Below are 19967 nucleotides of genomic sequence, written 5' to 3'. Positions count from 1 at the left end.
GCTCTGCCATAATATGATGTTATTAAGACAAGATTCCGACAAAAATCCATTTTTTACATTAAGAATAACGACACGTTGCACTTAACATCTTACACCTAGTTTACTATAATGGTCTGTGGAAATAAATAAGCACAATACATTTTAGATTACCTTTTTATGTAGTATAACAGATTTTCTATATCGTAGTAATGTAAAATAATTTATCAGCAGACAACACAATATGAAACTGTGTAAATCGTTGTTTAAATAATGAGTATTAAAAATTAAATATTCAGTCCAATGCTTAAAATTGCATCCTACTATTGATTAAAATGGACAGTAACAATAATACATTCTTTCACGATATGATTTATTTTTAAACTAAGTATGTATTTTGTACAATAAAGTAAGTATATTATTGACCTTTATATAGCCGGTCCTACTTCATACATTCTTTTATATAAAGTACCTATGAAAAGTTTTACATTTATCAGCTATATACCCATTCTATAATTTTAGATATCATAACATTTGCATATATTGATCTAAAAATATCTAGGATGGCAATTCAAGTCAATAGGTACATATTATACTTCGGTAAATTTAATATAGGTACCAGACGCGTTTTAAAAATTTTTCTTAAGTAAGTAATATAATGTAAAAAATTTCACAGTTTCTATTCATTAAAGTTCTTTAAATTGTAAAATTATAATTTAATAGTGTAAGTACCATGTAAAACGTAATATAATAATACTATTTGTCAGCTTATGTTGACCATAAACGCGTGCTAAAGCTCGGCATGTAATAAAATTTATATGAGAAACTACTTTTTTGCATAGATTATACCAGTTTTATTAATTAAAAAGTGCTGTAAATTCTTAAAAGTCATTATGAGCATATAAATTAACATTTTTCACTATATAACTGCGTTTTTTTTAATCTATTTAATTTCACAACGATGTCTAAACTGCAATTTTATTGCCATCAATTACCTACTTTAAATTATTTGACGTAGGTACTCTTATCTTTATGGGAAACTTAATGGGAAATATAACACAACATACTTAATATTGGGGTATCCAGTTTGTCAATACTTACAATATTATTTATATTTATAAACATCCAATGGCTAAAATACTTCCTTATATGCAGTATATATAGACATAAAAGACTATGTAACGAATATCATTTTACAATTTACTTCCATCGACAATAATTATAATATATATTTTTTGTTTTTATCGGCTAATAATGGGGTAAATTTATGAAGGATGTTGTAATTTTTGACAAAAAAAACAATATTGCTCAAAATGGAGGTTATATTATAAAATAAATAATGTTTTAAATTCGTCACAATGTCTTTAATATCAAAGTACATTACTATATTATAGGGTAAAATATATTGGTCCATTTACATTTATTCTTGTAGCAATAATTTATAGTCGATATAAATAAACGTGTTATTTTCATACACTATAAGATAAAACTGATTGAATGGAATACACGAGGACATATTTATTTATTCAAACAACAAATTATTTAAATAAATGTGATCTTAAATGATAGTAGCTTGTGGCCATCAAGAGACATATAGGTATTCAATGTTTTAATTGTAAGAAAAAAATTGTAGGTATTCCAGTCCGCAACACGTATCCGTTTCAACAGTTTTATCGTTACTTTGAAACCGTTCAATTTGCATTGGATAATTTCTCTAACGAGTCTACGTAAATGCAAGAGCAGAGCTTCTGTAGGAACCTTAGTACACAACCTGAGAATCTATGGTAGCTGTTAGGTTTATTCTGCCATTTGACGCATAGATAATAAACCGGGATGCCAGAGAGAAGAATTCCAAGACCTATAGCCGTGTCCATGGGTTGAGTAAAGGCTGGAATGAAGACGAGACACGCAATAGCAACGAGGAAAACATAAGGAATAGCTAGATTAACTTTAATTGGTCGAGGCATGTCCGGTTTGGTCCTTCGAAGCCAGAGCATCCCAACGACGGAAGCGCCCACAGACAACCATAGAGTTTGCGAGAAATAGTTGATAAGGTCGAACACGTTGCTCGTTGTCAACATGAGTAGTGAGAAGAAACACTGAAAATAATATTAATCATATTTAAAATTTGTAATCTTACACACAAGGTGACTCATAAAAAAATGAGCTAGTAACACAGATTCTTTATGAAATCTTTTAACAACTAGCTGCAGTGAAATATTTATCAATTACTACTGTAACATCATTTTAAACTTAGGCCATTGACCCACACTTTCGTAACTGTAAAAAAGTATAAATCAGAAAGTAATCATCGTTTACATCGCACTAGTAATTTCAATCAAAACCGTATCGCGCAAACTTAAATTGGAGCACAAAAATTTCGATTCTAAATCTTGTGTTCCAATTTCAGATACGTACCGTAAACACGAGCGACGGTATAGGCGTTTGCTTATCAATGTGAAAGAGCGAGAAGAACGCGGGCATGTGTCCCTCTTGCGCGCCCGTCGCGAACAGTCGCGCTGATGTGAACAGCACTCCGTTCACACCGCCGAATGTTGATAATGCTACGAACACGGGGATCAACCAGCTCCATGCACCGAATAAACGGTCACCGAATACCTGGAAATTATATTTATTTATTTATAATTTTATCTAGCATGCCCCGGCTTCGTTTGGAAGGAGCTGAGATACTGGGTAAAGAAAGCTTTCTATTGGTAAAAGAATTTAAAAATCAATCAAGCAATCTTTGAAAACCTTAACTTGCTCAAAGTCATACTTAGGAACTGATGTCTGATAGCCCTTATACATCAGTCAGAGTCGACATCCGAAATCGAAAATTTAACAATAATTCCAAAAGTTTTCAAACTTCGGTCAAGTGAATAGTACATTGGGACGACAATAAATCTCATTTTGCAACCTTGTCCGCAGTTCGGAACATTGTTAAAATTGCAATTAAATTATTTTTTTGCTGTATGATCGTGAAAAAAATTCCAAAAGTTCTGCAAACTTGGGAAAGTTTTCGATATAATATTTCATATCACGTATTAAATTTGCAACCAATCTAAGTGTACGGAACATTGTTAAAATTGCAATCAAATTATTTTTTGCTGTATCGCCGTGAAAAAAATTCCAAAAGTTCTGCAAACTCGACACAGATATCGGAAATGTATACCGAACGGTTGTGTAAGTTTGCAACCTTTTTCGTTGACCGGAACATGTTTATTTATAATTATTTTTAATTCGTGGTCATTTTCGAGTAAGGTGGTCTCGGAATAATTACAAAAGTTTTGGAACTTGGTTGCAAACTTCGAAAACACATATTCTGATGCATTTACAAATTTGCGACCTCATTGCATTCAGTTTAATAAATAAAAAATGTTGTGTGGTTTTATGAAACCACGGTAAAAGTGAAACTTTTTTTCACACTATAGATATAACTAAAAATTATCGTATTTGTACGATAATTATCGTACGTATCGTGCGTCACGCGACATGCGCTACACAGACCAAAAAGTTTGAGACGGTGTAATAAAAGTTTCACTTTAAAAAAAAAACATTCAAACTCAAACTCAAACTCAAACATTTATTTATTCAATTAGACTTCTTTTAGAAGCACTTTTGAAACGTCATTACATATTTTAACATTTACCACCGATTCGGAAAGCAGTATCTACGGAGAAGAATCGGCAAGAAACTCCATAGTTGCTCTTTTTAATCATGTCAGTTTTACAATTTAATTTTACAAAATACATTATATGTGTTATATGTACATTATAATCATAATATGCCAAAGAACTGTCCTGTGGTTTTTACGCGACAACCCTCCATGGGTTTTTATCGTCCATATATTCCTTAATACTGTAATAGGCTCTCTGAATAAGTACATTTTTTATATAAGTTTTAAATTTAGAACTACTGAACTCTTTAATATTATGAGGAATTCTGTTGTAAAAGCGTATACCTTGACCCATAAATGAATTTTTAACTTTGGCTAGCCGGAAAAATGGAATTTCAATTTTATTTCTGTTTCTTGTGTCATAACAATGTCTATCTCCTACTTTTGTGTGTAAATAAGCGTTATTGTGTACATATAAAATATTATTAAATATATACTGCGACGGTACAGTAAGGATACCAGTATTCTTAAAGAGATCTCTTAGTGAGTCTCGAGCACGCAAATTATATATAGAGTGTATGGCTCTTTTCTGTAGTATAAATATAGTTTCTATATCTGCACCCCTGCCCCATAGTAGAATTCCATAGGACATAATGCTATGAAAGTAGCTAAAGTAAACCAATCTAGCCGTCTCTTCATCGGTGAGATGCCTTATTCTTCTCACTGCATATGCAGCTGAGCTGAGCTTAGCAGCGGTGGTGGTAATATGGGCCCCCCATTGTAGCTTCTCATCTAGTGTCAAACCAAGAAAAACAGTAGATTCCACAGGGTATAATACCTCCCCGTTTAAAATAATATTCCTTTTCACCTTTTTTACATTTGGGAGGATAAATTCTACACAATTTGTTTTTTTTGCATTTAGTAGTAAATTATTAGCATTAAACCAATCGGATATGCGTGAAAGAGCAGAGTATTAATAGAGCATTAATATTCAATATCAAAAGATGTTCCTTACACTGGTTGCAAATTTAATACGTGATATGAAATATTATATCGAAAACTTCCCCAAGTTTGCAGAACTTTTGGAATTTTTTTCACGACCATACAGCAAAAAATAATCCGGACTGCGGACAAGGTTGCAAAATGAGATTTATTGTCGCCCCAATGTACCATTCACTTGACCGAAGTTTGAAAACTTTTGGAATTATGTGAATTGATTGTCTTAACTGACTGGAGTATTATGATAGCCTATTTAAATCTTTGACATAGATTTTGATAAATTATTTGGCAGTCACTGACGAATAAGCCAGAACAACCGACGACGAATAACAGAACTTATCAGGAGAGGAAAAGGAAGCTGTGAAACCGGTCTAAACTTACAAAAGGTGCATGCAAAATATAACGAGTAATAATAAGCTAGACCGGTTTAATGAATTATGTAAGATCACCCTTGGCAATGTCAGCGCATCTTGTTATTATTATTTTCATTTTTTTATTAATTTTAATAAATTTGGATAAGTAATGAATGCCTGGATGTAAAATAAATTTATGAACAGCAAATAATTTGAAATGAGTTTAATTTTAAGTACCTACGCGTTATGAATACTGGTAGACGTTTCTCTCGATATAATTCTGAATTCTGATACGTATACGTACCGACGACGCGGTTGGCGCAGTGGTAAAGTAACTGCCTACTGAGCCGACGGTCCCGGGTTCGATCCCCGGTCAGGGCAAATATTTGTGTGATGAACTCAATTATTTGTTCTTGGGTCTGGGTGTTATTATCTATATATGTATTTATTAAATATTATATTTATCGTCGCCTAGTACCCACGACACAAGCCTTAATTGAGCTTACTGTGGGACTATTTATTTATTTATTTATTTATTTACCAAGGATAGCCAACAATTGTTTACACTATATATGGCATAAAAGGAAAAATACAATTTAACGTATCAAGTGTAACAATTACTTACAGGCTAACACTACATGCTTTTGAAAACGGTTATGACTTATGAACATTAAAAAAAAAAAAAAAAACTGATAAATACACAAGATAACGTTTAACAAATTATCAACAGAATATCTATTTAAAAACTAATGTAAGTCATATTAAAATAAAATCGGCATACAAAAATTACAATTTTAAAATATTAAATTAAAGTACATAAAAAGTTAAAAACCAACATAAAAATTCATTTTTTATAATATTAATAATATAATATAATATCTACATAAAAATAAAGTTCGACAGACAAAATATCTATTTAAACAATGTAAATATTCAAGTTAAGATAAAATCGGAATTTAATTTACAATTTTCAAATATAATATTAAAAAGCTTAAAAAAAAAAACCAACACAAAAATTCAATTTTTTTTTATAATATCTACACAAAAATATAGTTTATAGAACAAACATAAGAAAAATATCCATTTATAAATAATTTAAACATTCATATTAATATTAAGATAAAATCGTCATTCAATTAATTACATTACAATATTAAAATTAAAGAAAAAAAATTAAAATAACAATAACAATAAAAAAGCTACAATTAAATAAATACATTATTTGGTACAATTATTTTTCCTTGAAATATTTGAGAGAAGCATTATAAAACTTAACCACACTGTCTGCATTTATATCTATTAGATCACTGTATTCGTTTAGAGATTTAGTTAATCTGCCGATGGGGGAATTTGCCCCTAGAACCGTTCTTCGTAGTGGCGGACAGAACGGAGTAATACATTTACGTGGGTACTTGGATGGAACGCGAAAATTTATCAGATGCAATATGCCTGGACAGTTAATTTTATTTCTAAGAATTTTAAAGAGAAACAACACATCGCTGACATTATAGCGGGTCGATAGAGAGATCATTCCGAAAAAGCCGAGACGCTCCTTGTAAGAGGACTAGGTCGATTTGTGTAATAATGTCCTATAATATTTATTTATTTATTTACCTACTATTTAGTTCAGAATACCACAACGAAAACGATAACAGAGTCCTAAATTGAACAAATGCAGTGCATAATAATTCCAATTGATTGTTGCGCCTGGCAACAATAAGACAACAAAGTATTCATAACAACTACTATGTGCTTAGTGCTTACCATGAAGTAAGCGATATCGTATCAATATCCTATAATTACTCATTCCGAATGCAAAAATAACGATTAAAAAAATTATCTTCATACCAACGGCCTTAGAGATAACAAAAAAATGATTTATTTCCGATAATCTCATACTACCACGTACCACAGCCACCGCGGAGTTTGACATCATTTCCATTTTGGAGACAACGGCGAAGTAGGCCAAGTTTGCCATTACGTAGATAATAGTCACCATCGGCATAGCGATCCATATCGCACGCGGCAAATTCCTGAAAGTACGTGAAATAAATATCTCATTAACATTTTTATTGTCTAACATACTTGTACAAGGTCAATTGAGTTATGCTGCTTTTAATTTGTTGTTTAGTCTAAAGACTAAGCTCTTGTAATAAAATACTTTTAAATCTTAAAAAAATTACCATAAAAATACATTTTGGTATTTGGTCTTCTACATTCATTACTACATTTAAGAACCTAAGTACTCTTACTTAAATTCAAATTCTTCATCGAGTTTTCTGAAGTAATTATCATGAGAGAAAGCTTTAGATTTTGTAGTAAAACAAATACTAAGGTACCGCGGTTATCGGAAGTTTGTAAAAACATCGTACACTTGTATCAGTTGTATTTATAACTACAATATTAGTGACATCATAACTATGTTATGCCTATCACAAACGATCCCACTTTTCCATTATTGTATCTTGATTGTATCTATAAATAAATTCGTCAACATTTCCGCTATAAGTTATAACGTACTAACTACGTAGGAAGGATAAAATAGAATGTATAAAAAAACGAATGAAATATGATTTTGTATTTCTCCTTTAAAAAGAGAATACAGCACTTTTGTAATACGTGATTAATTTCAATTTGTAAGAAAACTAAAATTTATTGTTACTAATCCAGGAGCATAGCGATAGTACTCGATAAGTATTACGTAATAATAGCGTGCGATATTGACATAATATTATATCTAAGATTAATTAGGTATTATTGCTCGAAAAATTTGATAATAGCCTATGATATTTATATCTTGCCATTGATATGGGTATCGTAACTTAAGCCTATATTGCTAAAAGAACGTACGCAATGTAAGATAATATCCAAGTCATTGCCATTATTTCAGTAGGTCATTAGAAGCTTGAGTGGGGTCCGATAAAAGACCCTGACAACCGAGACTAGATAGCAAACGTTCTAAATGAATAATGCATGTAATAGCACTCAGAAGAACAAACGGAGGTCTGTTTGAAAAACGAGATTGGAAATCCTTGATAGATTCCAATGAATATAATTGAGCTGGAAATAAAACCTAAACGCAAAACAATGAGACATACTTACATAAAATCTACGTCTAATGAATTACCGTTACAAAAATCGTTTGCATATTAAATAATCCTCTTATTTATACTTTACTAGCTGTGCTCCGCGGATTCACCCACATTGCTCGGCTACTGTCGGTGTTAGCGACTAGCGTGATGATTTATACTTTTTATCCTATAGCCTTCCTCGATAAATGGGCTATCTAGAATTTTTCAAATCGGACTAATAGTAGTTCCTGAGATTAGCACGTTTAAACAAACAAACTCCTCTGCTTTATAATATTAATTTAGAATAGATTTAAATAGGACCATTTAGTTGAATGTATGAATTCAAATAAAGATTTTATTTATTTATTTAAATATATTAGGGGTGCCGCAAGGATACTTGCTTGGGCTCTCATTATTCTTTATTTACATGAATGATAAATTCAATGATAATAAATAAAATTTATAATTTAGTTATAATAAGCAATTATAATGAAATGTTATTGCAAACTAAGCCTAGTTCCCCTGAGTGAAACTCTATATTACGTGGGATGTTCGATAAACTCTCGAGGGATGCTCGTCATGGATTTGTCATTTGAACGTTTACTCTGAATACCCACGCAATTAATGGTCTCTGAAGGTTTTTCTATATACACTCGATTATAAGAATTTATCTTAAATCTATTGAAGTGTGCCATAGGAATCTCAATTTGCGATTTAATACGCAAAATTATACACAATTTTGTTGAAGATGGTAATTTTTCAATACAGTTAATTTTTTGTGTAATTATAAAATGCAAAAATAAACGTCTTTAATACGATAATCTTTTGAGATTCTTCATGAACGATGTTTAAACATAAATTAATGAATACCATAAACCAATTACTTAATGCAGTGAAAATATCAGATAAGAACGTATATTTTTTATCCTTTACGTGATCTAAGTACGATAGACGTTACAAGATAGCATGATAAGTGATAACAGCAGTTTAAAGGCCATCACGTGCTTACTACTAACGGGGCTTATTAGGAAGTTTTTATACTCTATTGATTTCTGTCCTTTAGCAATATTTTCCGATATCTCTATTCTTTATCTATGAAGTATTTTACTATTTTGCTCAATTGAATAGTCAATGAAAGCTTAATACAAAATACAGTGAAATGATAAGTAATAAATACACATAATGTACAGTAGTAAATATAGTACCATCGATCAATCAAATATGTTAATTAATTTGAAATGATTGGTAAACATAAATATTGATAAAAAAATATATTTTTATTTCGTTCCTTATTTATAATAAAAAAACCATAACTAGGTACTTACAAGCTTATTTTTTGCATTAAGAGATTCATTTTTTGTCCTACAAACCTTTTTCTTTCGTCATAAAATGATAATGGGAACGATCATGTTTTTAAATATTTTGTAAATTGTTCAATTATATCCTTTGGAACGAGGATTATGATTGTATTTGAATACTATGTATATATTACAAGAACTTGCAATAAAAATTATTTTTATCGCACCTAATATTTTTATCTTAATTTTATTAATGTGTTTGGATAATAAATTAAATCTAAGACAATGTGAGCATTATCAATTGCTATTTGCATTACAATATCCCACCAAAAACATTTTCATGTAAAATGTTGCCAAGACGAGCCCATATGACTCGCACTGTCAAAAAGTTATCAGATCTCATGTAGAGCGAAGCTTCTAACACTACACGCCCTAACTCTACAAGGCCTAACTTCACAAACTCTACACCTTAGTCAAAATATGCGGCTTGGCCATTTCGCTACATTCACATCGGCGTAAGGTGAAAAATTAATTCACTGTGCATTACTTTTGTGTTATACAATAGTTCTTGTAGTAACGAACGGCCAAGCCACATATTTTGACTAAGGTGTAGAGTTTGTGAAGTTAGGCCTTGAAGAGTTAGGGCGTGTAGTGTTAGAAGCTTCGCTCTACATGAGATCTGATAACTTTTTGACAGTGCGAGTCATATGGGCTCGTCTTGGCAACATTTTACATGAAAATGTTTTTGGTGGGATTTCATTTCTTTTTGTAAGTTGTTTGTAACAAAATTTTATAAGTATGTCGATTAAAGTTTTAATTTTTTTTTAACAAGGAGTACCTATACCTATACATATATCTAGGGGAACCAAGTTTTAGATTATTAGATTAGACCTCTAGCGTCATCAAAATTTAATTTAAAATTACAGGTCTCATACAAACTCCCATCCCCTAGTTTAAGGGGTTGGGGGATGAAAGTTACAAGTTTTATAATTTTTTTGTTGTTTGTGTGCTAATACTAGCTTACATACAAAATTTCAGCTTTCTAGGACATTAGGAAATACCTTAAGAATTTTGATGATCATCAGTGAGTCAGTGACGAAATTAGCGTTTTTTAGATATAAATAAAATCTGAAGTATAAAAGCTAATGTAATTAAAACTTAATATGTTCAATAAGTCCGCTATTGACAATATATCCCGAAAATTTTGTTGATCTAGCATAATCCAAACCCAAGTTATGAGGGTTCAAAAAAACGTCGAAGCGCTTCGAGAAAAGGTAGGTAGTGCCCGTGCTTGTTCGCTTGGCTCGTCTTGGCGGGGGCACTACCGTGTCCCCAGATAACTTTGCGGTCGACAACCTTGACATTACTGGAATAAATAATCCATTCTGTCGGCTTCATGTGGTTTCATTGAGACAAATACTTTGTAAAAATATCCGGTAAACTTCCAACTACGCTATTTGACACTGCCTCGAGAATTACTGGTATTGGACATGCGATAATTAATATAAGTGTCATACTAATGTTGGTTCCCTTTTGAGATCGCATCGAATATCAAAACATTTTTGAACAATTGTAGCTTGAAGAGATATCCTATCATTAATCCTACTAATCCTAGATACTAATATTATAAATGCGAAAGTTTGTGTAGGTATGTGTGTGTGTTTGTTACTCTTTCACGCAAATTCTACTGAACAAATTACAATGAAATTTAACATATAGAGGGTAACTTGGATTAACACATATGATAGGTTTTATTCCGAAAATCTCACGGGAACAGGAGCTATGCGGGTTTTTCTTTGAAAACGCGGGCGAAGACGCGGGCGGTAAGCTATAGTATATCACAGATACATTATTAAAGCACTCAAGCGGAAAACAGGTTTTGTTAAACGTATTAATGTTCATTATAAGAAAAATTTTAATGTCATTTTACCTTTATGATTCGGTTAATCCCTTGTAAAGAACAAATTGGAAACCAGTGTGCGTTTGCAAGATTCTTATGTTAATGTTTTAACAAAGATAATTTTATGTTAAGGCATTTTACAATCTGAAGTACGGAAGTTACTTTCAATGGATACGTTTTATAGCTTAAAGATGATAGGCACCATAGATCTAGATCTGTGATAGGCGCTCATATAGGTACTTTCTAAATACGTAGGTACCTACTGTTGCAATCACAAAAAGAAAAGTCATAACCTAAAAGTATCGTAAATCGTTTGGCATTTGCATCTTGCGTGTCTTTATCGATTAAGTACACGGTATCGATTACGATGAGGATATTATCTACAATATCAATCAAAATCCTGTTTGTTTCGACATAATTCATATACAACTTTAAGAAGTGTGATTTAACAAATAATTTTTCGCTCAATATTACAAAGGCAACATAAAATAACTTACTTGTATGGATCCTGCAGCTCTTCAGTGACAAAGTTCAAGTAATTCCACCCGCCAAAAGCGAAGAGTCCAGAATAAAAAGCTACCGCCACTTTACCAGCGCCATACTCGCCAGCAAACGCATCCTTAAAGTTTTCGGTGTGACCTGTTACAATAATAAATGTATAATTTAAATGTATAATGCTGCTAAAAAATCAGAAATTTAGTATCGGTTTTGATCTTCTATGTTTGCTCTAAAAATTATGATTTTAAAGAGCAGTACACATGGATATCTTTAGAGAATTTTAGGTCAGTGGTTCGAAATATATTATTAGACTAGCTTTCCGCCCGCGGCTTCGCCCGCGTTTTCAAAGAAAAACCCGCATAGTTCCCGTTCCCGTGGGATTTCCGGGATGAAACCTATCCTATGTGTTAATCCAAGTTACCCTCTATATGTGTGCTAAATTTCATTCAAATCCATTCAGTAGTTTTTACGTGAAAGAGTAACAAACATCCATACATCCATTCTTACAAACTTTCGCCTTTATAATATATTATGTTAGATGTTAGATTTTGATCCTCCTCAATCTTTTCTTGTCTTCATAAAGCATAATCTAAAGTTTACACACATGCATTTAATAATCATTATGATTTGTGTTTGTGTTTTCAATACAGTCATTGAATTGTACCTAGGTGCTGCCTCAGTAAACCTAAAGACTTTGTACTTGTCAAGTACAAGTGGGTCAATGTAGCAAGTGGTGAGAGTAACGTAGTTTTCCAATGACCTTCGATTAATAGTACAGTAATCGAATAGGAATAAATACAAAAGAACGAGTTGAGTGACGAGCGATATCTATTTTTAATAAAAAGTTCGACATGCTTTCACCAACAAATAAGAGCAAAAGTTTGTACTTTTTATAATAAAGCGTTCAGCAATTGATTGAATTTCTAAAAAAATACAATTTCGAATACATTTTTTATGTGTTTTAACGTGAAAAATTAACCAAAAATTTTAAACTTATTCGTATTCTAGAGCTCTACCACGCTCTACTTGCGAGTTAGGTTAGTCTCAAATACTAGAAAAAAATGTTTATATTATTTCAGTACATATCTACTGTTTATACCAAAGGTATTTAAGAGGAGGCTCCCTAAATTTTATGTGAATTTGCATTAATATTCCGAAACAGTCACACATACAATCAAAATGGAACTTTAGTATATGGTTTATTGGGTCGTTTTCTTTCCATGTACAAGACAGTTACGTAATTGTAACATTTTCGCTCGATTCATTTTTTATTCAAAAATTATGCATTTTTTAAGGATTATTACATTTTTATAAAGATTTACTTGGATTTTATGTCTAAAATAAATGATAACAGTAAGAAAATATAGTTTACTATCGAATCCCAAAATATTTTTTCTCTAGATCAATTATTACTTTAGTTATAAGCGAAATAAGAATTGAGACTTACGAGATTTAGTTTCGAGCTCGAATGCGATCAAAGAGCGCACGTGATATTCAACTTTATTACGGCTGTGTTAGCGTCTAGCACCGTAGCGTCTAGCACCAGTGCCAGAAATTACGTTAGAGTGCCTGGTCTTAAAGTAAAGCACTTAGATGTAGATTATTTTGAATTCCAGTACATTTATAAACGATATGAAAAAAATGTGATGTAGGTATTAACTATTAATTATGAAACGAATTATGTTATTAATTTGACTCTTTAGCACTCACCAATTCCGATATAATACAGTCCAGATATGATGATGATCACTAAAGCAAGAAGCTTCGAAGCCGTGAAGACATCCTGTATTCGCATCGTCCACCGCACACTAATGCAGTTGATGGCTGTTAATATACCTGGAGAAATTGTGGAAAAGTTCCAGTAATCATATAATTGCATGACCAAGAAATACATCAATCATAATATGGGAGAGATATATCATCAATTACAGACATTTCTAATCTGCCAAGTTACTTAAATCGCTTTCACAATATATTAAGTTTTCTAGTGTAAATAGATTGTTGATGGAATATGAGAAGTAAGTATTAATAGTCAACAATCAACTTAACGCTAAAGCTGTTACGAAGCGAGCGGGAAACGGTTCCTTTAGAGTTTAGATGATCGGGAATTAGGTTAAGTGGAAGTTTCCGCCTATTCCCCGAAGATGCAGTTTAATGATAGAATTGAAGACAACTCCGCTATAGATACAAATTTTCATTTCTCTTTCATATAATGCGCAAAAGTATCAACGGGATAATCTATTAAACTAAATTTATTACTTGGTATTTTATTGATTGAATCATCTAATTATTCTAAAGCCTAGGTATGTAAAAATATACCTACAGTCTACATACCTAATACCTATGCTAACTAAGTAAACATGGTTTCGCAATTACTTCAATACCTAGATGTAAAATACATATAGAGTTCTTGACATGTTTATTATCTTCCCGGGTACATACCTTGTACCTATGTATTTCTGCGCAATCGAATCTATGATTTTGCTGTATCAGTTTCTCCTTAACATTTTGATGATGCAATAGAAGTGAGCAGTAGTAGATTGACAAAGCTTAGCAGTGGTGCTTTAATAATATTATAATGATCAATTTAGGTATCGGTTTTCACAAATATGTACAATGTACATTGTTCTATCAACTTTGACTTTTGATATTTCTTAATACATTCAACATATAACATTAAAAAATTGCAACATTACCAAAAAATCAAATAAGTTAAATTGTTTTTAAAGGTCAATGTGCTTAAGTTTGAGCTTGCCAAATCGTAGGTAATGGGTAAGTTAACTTCGTGAATTTATTACGAAACATCTCGTATGAATGCTAATGAGTATAACTGGTAATCGTATAAACGAAAACGAGTAACTGCTTCAACAATATCTACATAGTCTTCATACCTACCTACTATACCAAAATCTCATCGTGAGGTACCTTCAGGTAAATGATTTCATTTTAGAGAGCATGTCTAAAGTCTTTATGAAAATAATTAAAGTTATTATTATTATTACGTTGTTGCATACTTATGCATTTTACGTTTATTTATATACATGTATTTCCTAAACAACTTAGCAAAACATTACGTGTCAATTATGGCTATAAAATTATCCTCATGTTCAGTACTTCTGCTATCTGTGACTTCAATAATTTATTAGTTTATTTCATATGAATGTACCTATACTAATTATTCATTATTTTAATATACGTCTATAATATATATGTGAGGTGTATAATTATGCACCAGTCACCACCCACTATACTATGGAGATTATCATAATTGAATCGTCTCTTGTCAATGCATATGTAGGTATTGAGTATTGACATAAGACGCGGTTAATTAAAAATCTTAGAATCTATCAAGTGAGGCATAATGGTACATAATATACATATATCTGTGAATATAAGAACAAACACAATATAACATTGAGAAGCATCAATCAGTGTTTGTCGGACTCTCCCCATTTTCTCACAGGCATAAAATTGTTTTTGCTAACCGAATACCTACTATCTGGGGGCGAGCAACGTGTGTTTTATATTCAAATAACTCCTTAATCGTAAAATTACAATACAGATTCGTTGATTTTATTACATTTAAAGTTTTTCTATGCCTACCAAAACATTAAGGTAGGACACGTCTATTCATTTGATATCCAGTGAAACAAAATAACGTTGTAGGTACTGCTTTTGTAATTTTTTTTTATGTTTTTAAATGTACATTTAATTTAAATATTCATAGCTAAATTCCTTATTACCAAGAACATAATAGCAACCACACAATATGCTGTAGGCTGTAACAAGAAGAAACTAGGTATTCCTATCATGTATATTCAATCATGTATCTATATTCGAGTACGTTTGCCTAAACCTTCGATTGCGACTTGTATCATTTTTTTCGATATTATCATCTATTGATTCCTAATATAAAAAAAAAAACTTCTAAATAGCTACTTATATAATTTAATGTAGTTTTATACTACCTACAAATGTTCTAAAGACCATAACCTGTTTTAAGTCCTGATGAATGATGGTCCTTAGTTTAATGACTTGCTAACACTTTGTTTAAACTTAAGAATGTTTCTTATTATATACCTATATTATGTACATTAAGCACAATGTAGAGTTAACGACATAATGATATCTTAATGATGTAGCTACTACAAGTTTGAAAATTAGAGTCATAGTGATGGCGCCACGTTGCCGCCATATAAAGGGATGTGCTGAATGCAAACATTGAGCTTAGTCGACCTTATCTCAAACCTTGCAAGTCAGTATTCAAATTTCTTTATTTTTTCTTCCTAACTGGGAACTAAAATTTCAAAACTTTCATACTCACTATGTATAACATGAATTGTATTGCAATGGTATTTTTATGAAACTCAACGAAACAAAATATGTCTCTCTTAACTAAAAGTACAATTTGGCACTCTGAATAATGAATTGCTAGGTATATCTTAAATAAAAATAAAAAGGGATACTTACACAAACAAACTGCAGCCAAAAGCTTCACCGCATTGGCAGGTGGTTCACATTCCGGGAAGAATGGTTTAACAACGTAGTGGCCAAAAGTGAGAGCCACAATCGCTTGTGTCGTGGGTCTTATAATGAGTAGAGCGATCCACATTCTCAAAAACGCAGGCAACGGCCCGAAGGCCGTGTATATGTAGGCATAGTCACCGCCAGACCTCGCGATGGAAGTCCCAAGTTCTGCATAGCATAAGGCACCTAGAGTTGATAGAAGACCACTCACGAGCCATATTATAAGCGATGCGGCTACGGATCTGGAAGAAAAAACTATTTCAATAAAGATATGTAATAAGACAATACGGGTCAAATGCGTAAAATTGATATGGCAGGAGTAATATTATCGTTGATAAATGGCTAACTGAGAGATGAAATCGGATAACGTTGTCGAAAATGCAAGTACCATATCGATTACCTGATATGGAGCCGGTTTTGGTATAACCGCGCTGTAACTGTACTTACCTTCTATCGGTTCAGGGGCATGCTCTACTTTACTGCAAATATGCCACACTCAACCTTAATTACCATAAGAACTTTACGCAGTAACCTAAAAGTAGATAGGTACTATTAATACTATAATATTGTATTTAGAAATCTTTATAAATAGGTAAATGTGGCATAGATGAGTACGAATTACATTGATAATTAATAAGCAAACGACATTTCCTAGATTAGGGTAAATGTCAATAAATGCAAACGATTAGGTACAATGTAATCATTATGTTACATTACATCATCATTATCTACCTAGGTAGATATTGTATTACATTTTCGAGTTCAACTAAAACTAAACATTCGCGATGTTTTTTTAAACAAAATATAAGTATGTACCTATAACCTATATCTAGATACTCATATTATCATAGAATTATGTATTATGCGTGTCACAGGTGTGTATTTTATCAATTTCACCTCGATTTAGATAAAAAAATAGTCAAATTGCATGCGGCCTAAAGCATGACTTAATATTATATTTTCCTTTATTGTTGCTTTCCTAGAACTAAGAAAGACTAACTTCGTTGGTGGTTTTAATTACAGCCTTGAGACTGTTGCTAAGTGAATCGAAGTGCGTTCACCGCTCGATTATTATTACCTCATTGATCAAGTGATTTCTATAGTATAAATCCCGTCCGATTAGGGCCCTTCTGGCCTCCTCCACTCAAGCGACAGCTCAAGCCGAGGTTCGTGGTCCCCGTCAAGGGGGGACGCCCTTGTGCATGTCGCTACCAGGGTGAACCTTCAGTTCACCCCCGCGTCCGCGTTAAAATGTAGTAGCCCTTCTGGCTAACATTGAGAAACACCATACAAAAAAAAAAATATAGTATAAATCTAGTAGGTATCTATAGTTATTATAAAAGCAATATTTTCGTAATAAAACAGAAAAGTACAACTTTACTGTAAAAAAATATTAAAAACTTATTGTCGCCCCTATTCCCTACAAAAAGTTCAATTTAAATTGATGTCAGTTCTATTTTTACACATTTTAGGTCAAAACATATCGCCTTTGTATTTCACGTTTCCTGTTTTTAGAGACATTTTTTGTAAATTAAAGCACGTAGGTACCTATATGATTTATGAAATGAATGTAAAAAGAGCTGTAATGTCATTACATTACAAATTCATTTAAAGTCCGTAGGTTGAGTAACCTTGAGAGATGTATTAAATCTCTATAAATACATTACAAATTTACAAGTAATCTTGATCTAAAACAGGAAAAATATGGAGAATAAAGATCCGTTTCTGTAATTAGTTATGTACCTACTGGCTACTAGAGATGAAATGGAATCCAAACGAAACAAGATATCGAAAACAACAACGCCTTGACCAGCCAAGGAGACGGGGCATGTTACTGCCCTGATTAAATTAATTGGCGTAATTTAAAGATTCTACAATTCTCCATTAAATATAATTCGCGATACATTATATGTTCCAGAAGTTGCTTAGAATATGATTAAAGTTTTCCATGGACTCAAAAGGAAAGTGCAAAGATGATTTCAAATTGTGTAGGTAGGCATAAAATGAAAGTTAGGTACCGATATCATGCATTGCGTATAGGTACGTATATAAACAAAAAGGACCAGGAAATTATATTTAATTTACCAAAAAAACTTGTCAATAACTACTTACCTATCTATAATTAATTTATCATAAAAAATTTTGCATTTTATGTTTATTATTTAATAAAAAAAAAATCCAGAGACTGTACAAATAGGTACCTTACCTACCTAGATATCGTACGGTACAAATCCAAAATAGGTATAGATATAAGTAGGTATTCAATAAACGACCTCGATTTTATTATGTACTAGCGGTCCGCCCCGGCTTCGCCCGTGGTACATGTTAACGTTTTCTCTACATAAGAACCATCCTCGTACTTCAAGGAATATAATAAAAAAAGAATTATCGAAATCGGTTCAGCCGTTCTCGAGTTATGGAATTACAACGAAAAGTGGCATTGATTTTTATATATTAGATTTAGTTAGTATTACTTTTTAAACAATGTAACATCAAAATGTGCTGCGTTTTAAAATATTTTAGAAAATCAGATCAACATTGTTACCTACAATTACAATTGGATTAGCAGGTAACTCGCGTATGACTTGCACGCTATGTAGTATGAATGGCACTACTATAATTCTATTACGCATACTAGACTATTATTATCAAATACATTTATAGCTTAGGAATGTCCTTACAATATCTAATGATAAACGCGTATTTCAGCTCAAATAGATAAATTATAATTTTCTGGAAGTGTAAAATATGATTTTTTTTAACCGACTTCAAAAAAAAGGAGGAGGTTATAAATTGGGCCGGTATGTTTTTTTTTATGTATGTAGGTTTCTGAACCGATTTACGTGATTCTTTTTTTGTTCGATGCGGGATGGTGTCGAATTGGTCCCATAAAAATTTTATTCGTATAGGCCCAGTAGTTTTTATTTTATGAGCATTTTTGTCTGTATTTGTAAATGTTGTAAGTGCAATTTTGAAGTCGGTGGTTTTTAACGCAGTTATCACTTGTTAAAAGTTCATTATCTAAGTATACCTACCTAGGTAGGTAGGTAATAAAAGTTTTCTTACAAAATATGTAAAACACTATGATAATATAACAATATTAATGTAGTTTAATATTATTATAGTTTACACATAGATAAATTAATTAATAGGTAACACTAAAAGCTTTTATGGTGAACATGATTATAGTTACAAAATATTTTGGTTCGGATTTGACATTTAAAAGGGCGGGAAACAAATTATATTACTTACCCAGTGTATAAGAAAACTCCAGTAGGTGATATAAAAATTCCAGATCCTATAATAGTACCAATTATAATACCAACACCATTAAACAGTGTTATTTTGCGTTTCAAAGTCACATTTCCTTCCTCGCCTTTTATTTCTTCGCCCATACCGCAAAAAATCAATCACAGACGCCGGCAAACACTACGCACGTGGCCGTGTGACAAATTTGCACGATTTTACGTTATTACCCAATTTTTAATTCAGCAGTCTACGCATTGTCGTCAGTGTTCCACTAAAACTTTTACACGACTATTTCACTTTCCGTAACCATTTTTACGATCTAGAAACAAGAATCGACTGGCGCGATCTGACGTCAAATGAGTAGAAATTCAACAACACGTCAAACATATATCAGGTAAGCGGACGCTCGGCGCATGTGCGGCCGCTAACTGGAGACTGGCACTAGAGTGCTGTGTTGGTGAACAGTGAACACTAAACACC

General features: G+C 32.0%; 1 protein-coding gene across 1 annotated transcript; it reads right to left on the bottom strand.

The window, feature by feature from the left end:
• Positions 1-1318: 1318 nt before the first annotated feature.
• Positions 1319-19960, bottom strand: LOC123690750 (large neutral amino acids transporter small subunit 2). Its single transcript, XM_045634852.1, has 7 exons — positions 19491-19960; positions 16182-16480; positions 13422-13547; positions 11711-11852; positions 6854-6977; positions 2395-2595; positions 1319-2075 (listed from the first exon to the last, which is right to left on the bottom strand). The coding sequence occupies exons 1-7, from the start codon at positions 19631-19633 to the stop codon at positions 1668-1670; spliced, it is 1443 nt and encodes a 480-aa protein (XP_045490808.1). The 5' UTR covers positions 19634-19960; the 3' UTR covers positions 1319-1667.
• Between the last annotated feature and the right edge of the window lie 7 nt (positions 19961-19967).

This window comes from Colias croceus, chromosome 3 (assembly GCF_905220415.1).
Source record: "Colias croceus chromosome 3, ilColCroc2.1".
Classification (NCBI taxonomy): Eukaryota; Metazoa; Arthropoda; class Insecta; order Lepidoptera; family Pieridae; genus Colias; species Colias croceus.
The sequence above is the reverse complement of the archived record's forward strand: the minus strand, read 5'-3'. Positions and strand labels throughout refer to the sequence as shown.

Bases quoted from the DNA above. Each gene is read 5' to 3' on its own strand.
- LOC123690750 (XM_045634852.1), bottom strand. From the start codon at position 19,633: ATGGGCGAAGAAATAAAAGGCGAGGAAGGAAATGTGACTTTGAAACGC. The intron at 13,548-16,181 runs GTAAGTATCCCT...CAATTTCTCCAG, and splicing joins TTTGGCTGCAGTTTGTTTGT to GTATATTAACAGCCATCAAC. The intron at 11,853-13,421 runs GTGAGTGCTAAA...TTATTGTAACAG, and splicing joins ACTGTATTATATCGGAATTG to GTCACACCGAAAACTTTAAG.